Source organism: Carassius gibelio, chromosome B5 (genome assembly GCF_023724105.1).
Source record: "Carassius gibelio isolate Cgi1373 ecotype wild population from Czech Republic chromosome B5, carGib1.2-hapl.c, whole genome shotgun sequence".
In the NCBI taxonomy this organism is placed as follows: domain Eukaryota; kingdom Metazoa; phylum Chordata; class Actinopteri; order Cypriniformes; family Cyprinidae; genus Carassius; species Carassius gibelio.
This window is the reverse complement of record NC_068400.1, coordinates 25,530,134-25,542,455: the sequence shown is the minus strand read 5'-3', so window position 1 is coordinate 25,542,455 and position 12,322 is coordinate 25,530,134. Positions and strand designations below refer to the sequence as shown.

The 12,322-nt window shown below is 37.6% G+C and overlaps 1 protein-coding gene across 3 annotated transcripts in view; it reads left to right on the top strand.

The window, feature by feature from the left end:
* The window catches only part of msh3 (mutS homolog 3 (E. coli)), a 46,088-nt gene that overhangs the window by 33,268 nt on the left and 498 nt on the right, over positions 1-12,322 (top strand). For all 3 annotated transcript variants that reach the window (XM_052556997.1, XM_052556996.1, XM_052556998.1), the window contains 3 exons: positions 2,350-2,536; positions 9,762-9,888; positions 11,930-12,098. In XM_052556997.1, the coding sequence (XP_052412957.1) occupies positions 2,350-2,536; positions 9,762-9,888; positions 11,930-12,098 (483 nt within the window). The remainder of the gene's footprint in view (positions 1-2,349; positions 2,537-9,761; positions 9,889-11,929; positions 12,099-12,322) is intronic.

Here is a 12,322-nt window from a genome sequence, read left to right as displayed (position 1 = left end):
ATAAAATATATATTTTCTAAATATATTTCCTTTGGAATATCTAAATCCTTTTTGAGTTTCATAGTACAGTTTATTGTGTTTATTGCTGTTTTCAGTTGGAAATTGCATTTATGGCACCAGACAGATTCACTGCAGAAACACCTGACGTGATCTGTATGGACTGTATCTTCATCTCACATGAGAGCAGTTACATTCTAATTGCGATTACAATTATGGATGCCACAATTATGTCATTGTTCAAAGCGCTAATTAATCGTTCAAAGTCCACTTATGTTATTCTGCGTGTTTAAGATGCGTTTTTTTCTATATAATATCTTAAGGGTTTTCATATTTGTACTTTTATCATTTAAAGAAACCAATCCGATGTATAGATGACATTTGAGGCTTTATACTATAGAAAAGCACTAAACGTTTCAGTTAGTTAAAAATATGGCATGCAGTTCAAACAGTGGTATAAACCTCATTCAATGTAAATTGTGATAAACGTTATTAATAATCACAATTACAATTTCATGGGAATAATCAACAATTATTGTCGTAATCGTGCAGCCCTACAATTACACGAGTGCTGATATGTCACGAATATAACGAGTTTAACGGTGATTTTATACAACCGTTCAATAAATAAATAGTTAATATTCTATTGTATTGTAATATTGCTATATTTTAATCAGCATATTGTCCGTTTTGCTTAATTTTGCAGGGAAAATATTACCTTTGAAGCCACTGTAGAACTGTGCGTTTAGTTTCTGAACGAATCCAGGTTTTGAACGAATCCGTTGATTCAATATCCTATTCATAAACTGAGCCTTTTACTTCATTTCTGAATGAATCAAATGAATAAATGAATGAATGATGTTTAAAGACATTTACCACCACCTGCTGGCAGTTTTTGTTTCTTATTTAGAGTATAATTTCATTAAAAAAAGACTGTTGGTAACCAAGCCATTTTCGTCTCTCATTGTATGAACAAAAAATACTGAGATGTTTCTCAAATTATCTTCTTTTATCTTTCATATTTTATGTTAGGCCATTGTATCCTAAAAGTTTACGTGTGCTAAATTTAGTTGAATCATCTTTCTACAGCTACTACATTTGAATCCACTGACAGCCCTAGTAAAAACACATAAAAACACATGGAAATGCTCTGGTTCAAAAATATGAAAATGAAATGCCTGTAGTCAAAATGTTTGTAGGTTAAAATACAAGAAAATATTTAGAGACAAAATCAACAAGAGGATGAAAATGGCATTTTGATAATGTGGTTCACAGCAAAGCAGACTCCATATACCATCTGTGTTCTCTCTCCAGCGTGGCCAAGAGCTGCACTATAAGTCCAGCTAAAGCTTGCCTGTGCAGTTTTATTCAGTTTAAAAGTAGGATAAAGCCCCTTACCAGGATAATGGGAATGATTTTCAGATTAGCTGTTAACAAAGAATAATTCTGCATTCTGGGGATTCTGTAATGGCCAGCACAATAATTGCCTCATGTCTTGCTTAATGCTGTTGCAATTGGTCTGAATTAGGGAGGCTTTACATTGTGCTTTTCTACTAACCATTGGAAAAAGAAAAGAAGAAAAATCCAAACATTAACACTGTTTAATACAGCCGTTTAAGAGCAAGAGTCCTGCGGTACAAACATACTCTACATGGTGATTTTTCAACAGCTTCAGCTTTTTTCAGCACTCTCAGCAGCTTTTGAAATAATGAGATGCTTTTTTTTTTTTTTGCACTGTACTCAAACCCTGCATTGTCACACCAGTAATGCATTTTAAGAGTATTTGTACTGCTATGAATTGGTCTTATCATTCATAATTGTGCCTCAAGTCTTTGTAATGAGGCTAGCTGCTGTCAATAAAGAACTTTCCAACACTACAGTTACAAAAGCGATTCGTAATTTACAACCCTAATGGTTTGGCCAGAGTTAAATGACCAAAATTCAGCTAAAATGAAAATTGTCATCTACTTTCATGTCATTGTAGTCCTGTAACCTGTATGTCCACAAATTGTGCCCAATGCATCTTACATTTCAATCTACTCCTCACACAAAGCTACCATAAAGCTACAGACATATTGGAATATAGTGCTTGAGTCATATGGATGACTTTGGTGCTTTTGTATTTTTTTATTTTTTTATTTTTTTTTAAGTTTAAAGGCTCCAGTCTCATCCATTGTAATTGTTGGATAGGATTAACTGTCAAATTCTTCCTTTTAAGTTTCTTGTTTGTGTTCCACAGAAGGAGAAAAGTAATGTAAGTTTGGAACAATGTGAGAAAGTGATAAATGTTGACCGAACTAATTTTTGTTCACAGGCTAATTTAATTTGCTCAACTTGTTTTGGTTCTGACAGAATGGGAGCGTCTGACAACATCTCAAGGGGAAGAAGCACCTTTATGGAGGAGCTTGTGGAAGCATCAGATATTTTGGCTCGTGCCACCTGCCGTTCCCTGGTCATCCTAGATGAGCTTGGTCGAGGCACCAGCACTCACGACGGCATCGCCATCGCCTACGCTACCCTAGAGTCCTTCATCAGAGACGTAAGTGAGACTGAAAGACTTTGAGGCCTTGCTTGGCAAATATACCTAAAGAGGAAGGCTGTGATTCTGACATGTTTTCATGCCAGATTACAACATGCCATATAGTCAAGTCACCTTTATTTATATAACGCTTTAAACAAAATACATTGGGTTAAAGCAACTGAACAACATTCATTAACAAAACAGTGTGTCAGTAATGCAAAATGACAGTTATATATAATAACACAGTTCATCCAGAATGACTTGTAGTATAATTATTGGAGGGGGATTCCGTGGTCATGTGCCCTGTTTTACAGGTTAAATAGAGGACTGTGTTTCCAGTAATTCTACAGTTCTCAGGTCACTGCTACTTTGGATTGTACCCGGCTCCCAATTCCTTAACCCTAATGTTGCATGGCAAGCCAAGCCAAGCCAACTAATCCACCGATATTTGGCCATTTTGAGAATATCGTCATCAGTGTTATCTCTGCCTTGAGCCAGTTCTAAAATCTGCAGATACCCTCACCAATGTATAGAGCACATTAAGCTTATTTATTTTAATACTTTTTAGAAAAAAAAATAAAAAAAAGAATACATTTTTATTAATTTATTTAGTCTTTACTTATAATCTAACCAGCCACTTTATTAGGAACACCAACTGCTTGTTTATGGTAATATCTAATCAGCCAATCATATCACAGCAACTCTGTGTATTTAAACATGCAGACATGGTCAAGGTGATATTCTGAAGCTCTAAATTAGATTCAAAATTGGGGAAAAGGGTGATTTAAGTGACTTTGAATGAGGCATGGTTGTTGGTAGCAGACGGGCAGGTCTGAGTGTTTCACAAACAGCTGATCTGCTGGGATTCACACACAACTATCCCTAGGGTTTACAGAAGAAAAAGAGAAAACATCAAGTGAGTGGCAGTTCTGTGGGCGAAAATGCTTTGTTGATGCCAGAGGTCAGAGGTGAATGGCTAGATTGGTTTGAACTGATAGAAAGGCAACAGTAACTCAAATAACCACTTATTACAGCCATGGTATCCAGAAGAGCATCTCTGAACATACAACGTGTAGAACCTTGAAGCAGATACAGCAATGGAAGACCACACTAGGTGTCTCTCCTGTCAGCTAAAAACAGGAAACTGATGCTACAGTCTCAATCTTCTCAAAACTGTTTTTTTTTTTAACACGACATTGAGTTAGCTATACTCAAATGGTCTTAAAAGTCACCATATCTCAATCCAATAAAGCACCTTTGGGATGTGGTGGAAATTTGCATCATGGATGTGCAGCAAATGGGGTCCAACTTGATTCTAGAAAGATGTACCTAAAAATGGTCCATGAGTATATACAGCATATAAATGTAGGAAGGGAGCTTGGTTCCATCCATCAGTTGTTGTTTGGATTTTGAGATTTGGACATTGCATTTATAAATTGAACTATGGAGGGGTGAGTTTAAAACGTAATAAATGATTGGAGAATTGTGTTGAAAGTCAACTTTGGAAAAAAATAATGGGTTAAACTTTAAAATCTTGTATTTTCTTGTGTTAAGGATCATATTCTTGTCATCATTTTCTGATTTCTCTTCTCACTCCTAACTAAAGTGCAAAGTCGTGGCTCTTGAGAATACATTCAATGGAAGGTTTTCAGTTCTGTGGTATTCAAGGGGTAATTAAACAAGCATCTCCAGTCTGCTTTGTTAACTTGCAAATTTGACAGGTAAAGACTAATTAGACTCACAGGAGAATGACCACGTTAGACGTGTTAAAATGAAATTCTGATTGGACAGCTGTGTTTACCATCAGCGGTATATTCCTCTGCTGAAAGAAAAACTCACACGTGTCTCAGACTGGAATCACAAGAGCCAAAATGATGCCTTCGTTCAAAGTGTAAACTTCATTAAAGTTTTCACAGTTTACTAACAGTTCTCTGACATCTGGCAGCATTTGAATGTTTGCCGAGCAGCATGTTGTAGTAGGTGCCATTCTGATAGAAATGAAAAATGTTTTTCTTCCAACTGCAACAGGATCAAAATTCTCTGTAACTGGCTAGCAAGACTTAATGGTTTATACTCCAAAGCAAGGCATCAAGGGATCTGCTAGACTCAAAGGAGCCTAATCACCCCCAGACACATAGAAATAAATAGCTCACACCAGTCTATCCTTTGGGACAGAGTATATCGAGTCTCCGTGTTTGTCTCCTGTGAGACATGCATGTTTGGAGCTGCTTTGTTTAGTTTTTTCGATTTAAAAAATAAATCTTAAAAATGTAACCAGTTGTAGGGGGATTTTGCCAAAAGTTTAAATGTTTTAAACATTGATTTCTCTGTTTGACCATCCTGACCAGTCCGACATGCCAACAGTGACTAAACCAGTTGTGTGAGTTTGAGATGGGAATACAGTATGTGTGTTTGACCAATGGCTGATGGGGAAAGTGCGAGGAAACCTACTTATACACAGTTATACACAGAAAACAACTCAAAGTGAAAAGTAAACCTTTTCAACTACATCATTGTGGGTTTTGTGAGACTAATGGTGCAGAAATTTCACATTTTAGCTTTAAATTAATCAAATATTTGGATGTACTGTTAATACTACATTGGCTTTGTCTTATTTACAGCGTCCTCCGCAGGTATAAATTTAGCAGCAGGTGATCGTCAATGTATGTCACTTCACACATATGCAAACACTAAATTGCCAAGTGCTGCCAAGTTAAATGAGATCGATGCTGGTAAAACTGGTAATCGTATGCTGTGTGTGGCACATAAAAAGTGCTAATTAGTTGGTTGTTGGCTTTAGTTGCTCATATTGAAGGTAAACGTCACTTTAGATGCTGTGCTGGTGTTTGGGCTGTCAGAGGGTGGGCTCCACTGGGTATTGCATAATGTTGTGTGTCACTATGGCATTGGCTCAGGTGCAAGATCTATCACTCTTTCTTTTTCTATTTTGCTCTCTTTCTCCCACCACAGGTCTCTTGTACTGATACAGCCTCGGGCTGGAGTTATTTATGTATTGGCACATGGACGGGCTTGTTTGCCACAACTCAGCTGTGATACGGCATAGCCAAGGCTTTGTTTCTGTTTGTCTTCTTCTCAGATGTTTTTCACATTGTTCTCCTGTTCTTCCATTCCTTTTCTGTCTTACTCAGAGAGATGAGATTTTTATTGAAGGGTGCTTGTCCTTACAGCAGTGTGACCGTTTTCTGCCTGTTGAATGGGCAAATAGAAAGTTTCAGAAGTTCAAATGGCAAATTTAGGCATTTTACAGAGTTTATAAATGCTACAAATAAAGTGAAAGTGAGAAAGTGACGTGGCATTCAGCCAAGTATGGTGACCCATACTCAGAATTCGTGCTCTGCATTTAACCCATCCAAAGTGCACACACACAGAGCAGTGAACACACACCCGGAGCAGTAGGCAGGCATTTATGCTGCGGTGCCTGGGGAGCAGTTGGGGGTTCGATGCCTTGCTCAAGGGCACCTCAGTCGTGGTATTGACTTATTGACAACACAAGTAACCTCCAAGAATTTTATAGCAATGCATTAAAATCTATTCTGAACATCTTTTTAACTACATACCAACATCCTAACAAGATAATAATGAGTTTTATGGGCAAGCACCACTCACATTTTCTTTATACGCTCAGACTCGTGCTGCACAGCTAAAGTTGTGACACTGAGGACTCACAGAAGTTCAAAACAAAAAAGCTTCAGTGTTTGTTCAAGTGTGCCCTTCACACTAGAATAGCTTCTTGTCCATGCCCGTTTGCCTTTACATCGCGTGCATGTGTCCTGGCAGCATCTCGCAGAGAGTGTCTGCACATCGCCATGGCAACAAGGCTCACTTGTTCACCTGCACTGTATTTAAGATTGTAAATATGTTTGCTGTGTAACACCTTTGAATGGTGCGTTGTGAGCAGCCTTGACGCAGAACTTTCTTCTGTGGGCAATAAGTAGTAGAGCAGCGCTGGTTGCCATAGCAAAGCACTTGGAGCACATGCACGAGGCCGGCAGAGTCTCTCCTCAGCATTTACAAGTTGAGATATCTGAGAATTAAAGAGGCGAGGAGGTGGGATAAAGATGACGTAATGTCATTCAGAACCTCGCACTAAATCTCAAACAAAGGCTGTTCCTGTAGTTATGCAGTAACTTGACCTTGAAGAACCCTGCTTTTCTCTCAGTGGCTGCCAGTGGCTTCATCTTACTGACTCTCACCTGATCTGGGATTTTGTCCTTGCTTTTTATTTTACATGACTCTGCAATTGCACTTTCATATGAATAGATACGTTATTTGGCTGAAAAGTCGCACAAGCGGTCTCAGGATTGTATGTTTCAGGAAGGTCACTCCTGGCCTTATAGTCAGTGTAAAGTTTGAGGACCACATTTAAATACGGAAGTGAATCCCCTAAATTATCGTTTCCTGTGTGTACCGAACAGAATCCATGTTAAATGATGGTGATTTGTAGATGGTGACATAAAGCCTTATGACTGTATGTTTATTCTAGTTTTGAACTAGTTTAAATCACAGAAACATTTGTGTTCGCTGAACCCTTCGCTGAATTCAAGCACTGTTTAGTGCTCATGTGACCGAGACTTTTCAAAGAATAAACGCATCTACTCTAGTAATCTTGTGCTGCGATGTCATTTGAACTTAAAGCTGAGTGGATAAATAGTGTGGTGTGGTTTAAATGAGTTGCACTGTTTCGTCAAACATTTATCAAACTCTTGTTATCGTTTTATTGAGGAAACTTTTATTGCAATAATTATCGTTATTGTTTTATCAGACAGACCTCTTTGGAAGGCTATTTTTTTTTGCAGAGTGCACTCTTGAAGGATGCCATGTAGAGGGCTGCATTAGGTTTGGGCTCCTGCAGGACCCAACACCAATCTCACGGGAGCGGGCGGTTTTACCTTTGCTGCGGGCGGGAGTGGGCGGTCCGAACATTTCGCAGGTAGACCTGCAGGGAACGGTGGTGTGTAGTAGAAATGGAGTCAACACAAGAAGTTGAGAAGAAAATTAAAGCTGTCATTTACTTGACAAAGGCAAACCAAGGCAAGGCATTTGTCACTGAAAAAATTGGGAAAGAGCGCTTTCCCGTCCTCTCAAAATTCACACATTTTATTTTGAGCATTCCCGCATCTAGTTTGCCGTCAGCGGGACATTCAGTGTGTATGGGACGGATCTTGGAAGAAAGACGCACAAGTCTGGGACCGCAGTCAGTCAGCAATATACTTTTCATTCATAGTAATATGGAGTAAGCAAAGCAATAAGGACCAGTGATCAAATTAATTTAAATAGTCTACGACTAGACTCTACATTTCATTATATATATTAAGTATATATATATACTTCATTCATCCATCCATCCATCCATCCATCCATCCATCCATTTATTTATTGCAATAGCCTGTTAAGCAAGCTATTGTTAATGTGAAATCTGTGAGATTTTTTTTAAAAGCATTCTATTTTGTTTTACTCATTTCATTGTATTTATTTTGTTGAAATTATATCTAGCGTATTTTCAAAGTTCTCTGTATTTATTTATTTAATGGTAAAGTTATTTCCTAGTTAATCGTTTGGTGCTGCGTTTAAAAACTAAGGTGCCACTAGTCGCGGTTTTGTTTTAACGGTTAATGTTTTATAACGCTAATAAAAAAAATACCCAGTGTTTAGCATCGGTTACTTCATAGTATTTTAATGCAATCATGTTTAAAATCTGTTATTCTGGATGTTAACTTGAACTAATATTTAGTCCGAGTACCTATTTGTGTACATTTTTCAGAAGCTCTAAGATAAAGTACGCGGGTGTGGGCGGGAGTGGAACACATAGGTTGCGGGAGCAGGTGGGCCTGGTCATACATTCAGTGGGAGCGGGTTTAAGAAAACAGTCCCGCGCAGGGCTCTATTGCCATGCCCCCTTATTACAAGTGGCAATTATTAAGTGTCTTTTGGTGTGCTGTTTGGCCTCCGCACATAGTTATCCAGTTTATGTGGTTAATAAAGTAGATTTTGTTATGTGGTTTATTTCCATTTTAGTTTTTCTAGTGAGATTTGGCAACACTGATAAGGCACAACTCTGTGATATGAATTTTAATACGTCATTAACAACAAGTTGTTCAGTTCCGTATATACTTTGTAGAATTTCTGTAAATGCAGGTTTCGGTTTGAACGACATTGTTCATTTAAAGTAAATCACAACTTTGTGATTAAAAAGACTGTATTTGTCACTATACACCATGTAATTGAGGCACACTTTAATCGATTGTTTTACCTATTGATCAGATGATATATTTTCTTTTTAGTGAGCAGTTTTTGGCCAGAATAATTATAATGGACAGGATTCCATGCTGAAAAGTGTGCCTACATGTTACAGTATCTGTTTTAATTGGAATGTAATTATTCATTTAATCACCTTTTCACACAAAGCATGAATATTGGCACAAACAAGACTTTGTGTAGAAGCAATGCACCATGGGTTCACCTTATTTTTTATGCTTCAAGTCTATTCTTTTCTGCATGCAGTAATTACAATTTGCTGACCAATAAAATATAAACATTTAGCTTCAATAATGTTCATCCTGTGCATTCACAGAGTATGCTGGTTGTATTTGATGGTAATGGGCAAGTTAGTAGCCTTGCCTTAAAAAAGTCTCCAAAACCGACTTCTAATAAATATGTTCTAATAAATGTGAACTACTAGTGAGGAAAGCATCACAGAAAAATCGCATGCCTCTTGTTCTGCTTCGGTGCTCAGTCTACATATCTTCTGTGCATCTCATAGTCAGACTTCAGCTCAATGCCTCCCCTGAGTCTGCTAAAAACTCAAACACATCAATAAATGGAGAAATTAACCCGTCCCCCCTCTGGAATGAAATGTGTGCATTGGTGAGGTGGTAACTCGATGCACACACAGCCTGCCAGGTTGCTGATAATGTTCATAAATGGCGAGTGAGGGGGTGGTTGCTGTTTGCGTGGTTCGTGCATCTGGCTGAAAGATGTCTCACTCAGTCACGCAGTCATATGGAAGCAGGCTGCTGACTAACCAAATCTATATCGTAGGTCCTTGAATAAATTTGTACCGATGAGTTATGATTATAATAGGTGCTGATTTGTAAAGAACTGTCTTAAGTAGTTAGTTCAAATTCCTTCTGATTGTAGCTTTCAAGCTGTGTTCACTAAACTGGTTATTCAAGCTGTTCTGATTTAGTGATTTATTTACCTTCTTCTCTGTGTGTTTCTGCAGGTGAGGTGTATGACATTGTTTGTGACCCACTACCCTCCATTGTGTGAGCTGGAGCACTTGTACCCGCAGCATGTGGGGAACTACCACATGGCTTTCCTGCTGAATGAGCCAGAGAGCACTTCTGACGGTGTGTATGGAATTTTCTACCAATATATATATATACACACTTCCATTCAAAATCCTGATCTTGCCATTCTTGATAATGAACCATGCATGTTTATTAACTTCATCTTGATGTCATCTGTGAAAGCCATTAGTGTTTGGATCAGGGAGTTGATTTCTTCAGTGCACATAAAGCAGTAGTAGGGAAAGAGGAGTGCATTGTCTTGGAATATGCTGGTTTTGGTAGCCTCTGAACCAGTTCAGTGCTGTTGTATGTCAGCGGAGTCATTTGGGATTTCATGGATCACTTACTCATCTTTACACTGACCTTATGCTGCTTGAGTGATCAAGGAGTGCAGCACACTTTCTTAGACCTTCTGTTAGTCAGTCCACCTATTGTCTGATCTTTCCAACGCTTGATTATTAATAAAATGGAATCGAACAGAGTACTTAACTCTTAACCACATTTTTTTCTTTCTTTTTTTTAAGTGCTTCGTGATTTTTTTATTTTTTTTTCAGGAAAACCTTTCATTTGAGTTGTAGAATAACAAATGTCACTTCTACTTGCGTGTTGAATGCCAGATTTAATTGTGCATGCTCTATCCCCCTCTTTTCAATTATTGGAGTTTTTTTTTATCGTTTCATGCCCATTTTATTCACTGACATGCCTTGATAGTTCACCCAAAAAAGAAAATTTGTCAGCATTTACATACCCTCATGTCTTTTCAAAGTCATTGAACTTCAGTTAATCATTGAAATTCAAATTAAGGTTTTATTTATTTTCTTAATTACTGTTTTTTTTTAAGATTATGGTCTTCAAGATTATGACATAAAAGTGAGTAAATTAAATGATATTTGTTATTTGATATTTGTTGCATCTTTTTTTTTTCTTCCAAGTATCAGTTTGATCAAGAAACTGGAGATGGTTGAATCAGTCAGTATGAAATATAAGAAATATTTTCCCTGCTTTGAAATTGATTTGGTAATAATACGTTTTAGATAGGACTGCAAAAGACAAAAACCCTGTGTGGTAATTTCACTTATGACGGTTAGCTTATTTGTTTGTCTCAAGTTTTTTTTAAGGTTCAAAATTAAGCATCCTGCTTAAAGATCGCCCAAGTCTGCTGCTTCTGCTGCTGTACTTTGATCGGTGGAAGCTATTTTGCATAAAAAAATGACTATGAGATGGAATTTGAACATTTTTTGTCAAATTGAAACATCTGTCAACAAATCAGAGTGAGGCCTTCTGGAGTTCTGTGGTATAAAATTAAAATTTCCAGTAACACTGTTACAAGAGTCCAGTAGTGGTAACTTAACAACTAGCTTGTGTGTATGGCAGGAATCCTATTGCGCAAGTAGTCTTTCCTCTTCAGTTTCTCTTTGTGTAGTTCTTCCTTCCGTCATTGAAATTCATGTGTACATCTGATCATCAGAATTCAGCTAGGTTCACTCCCGACCCCCCATTTTGGTGACAGAATTGCTGAGAAATATTAGAAGAAATGTTCACAAATCATATTCACAAATCAGGTTAATAATAATTGTGTCATTACTCTCACACCATGACACAAGAAATGACTTTATCTGAGTTCTGGAGAAGTGTCTTTATGGAAAAAGTTCTCAGCACAACTCCATGACCTTCCGTTGTCCATCACTGATGAAATATCTTTTCTCAGACAAAAACTTCTTCACAGTTATTATGCCATCACATTGGTATTATTCACAGATTTTACACTTTGGTCATATGCTCTTATACTTCAAGGTAATGCGTTTCATTTTTTGTATGTTAAGATGCTTTCTCTTATTCTAGTATAATGTCTTAAATACTCAATTGATCAGGTTTTAGCATAGTCCATTAAAGCATTATTTGGCAATATTAACATAAAACAATACACCTTGTTTATATACAGACTGTTTGCTACTGTATTAATTTAGTATCATAATCATCAGGATGATCATGGATAGATTATTTTCTTTATTATTTAAACTTTTGTTCTTTCACATTGAATCCTCTGATCATTACTTTGTGCTTCCAAAGTGTTTAATAGCTCCGTTGCTCTCGTTACTAGAGGAGGAGGTGCAGCCAGAGTTCATCACGTTTCTCTATCAGCTGACTGAAGGTGCAGCCGCCAGGAGCTATGGGCTAAATGTAGCACGTCTGGCTGAAATCCCAGAGTCCATCCTCAGGACCGCTGCACTCAAATCCAAAGAGCTGGAGGCTCTCGTGAACTGCCGGAGGTACGTGGGCTGATTGGTTACACATGGAAAAAGAACACAGTAGTAATTACTGACTGACACGCAGTTCTGAGGAAAAAATTCAACTGTGAGTTTATGCATTGTAATTGTGACTTTATAACTTTATAACTGAGTTTGTATCTCCCAACTGTGAGAATAAAAGTTCAGCATTGTTAGATAATGGCGAAAACGGGCTTCCATATGTCTTTGATTTGTCTACATTATTT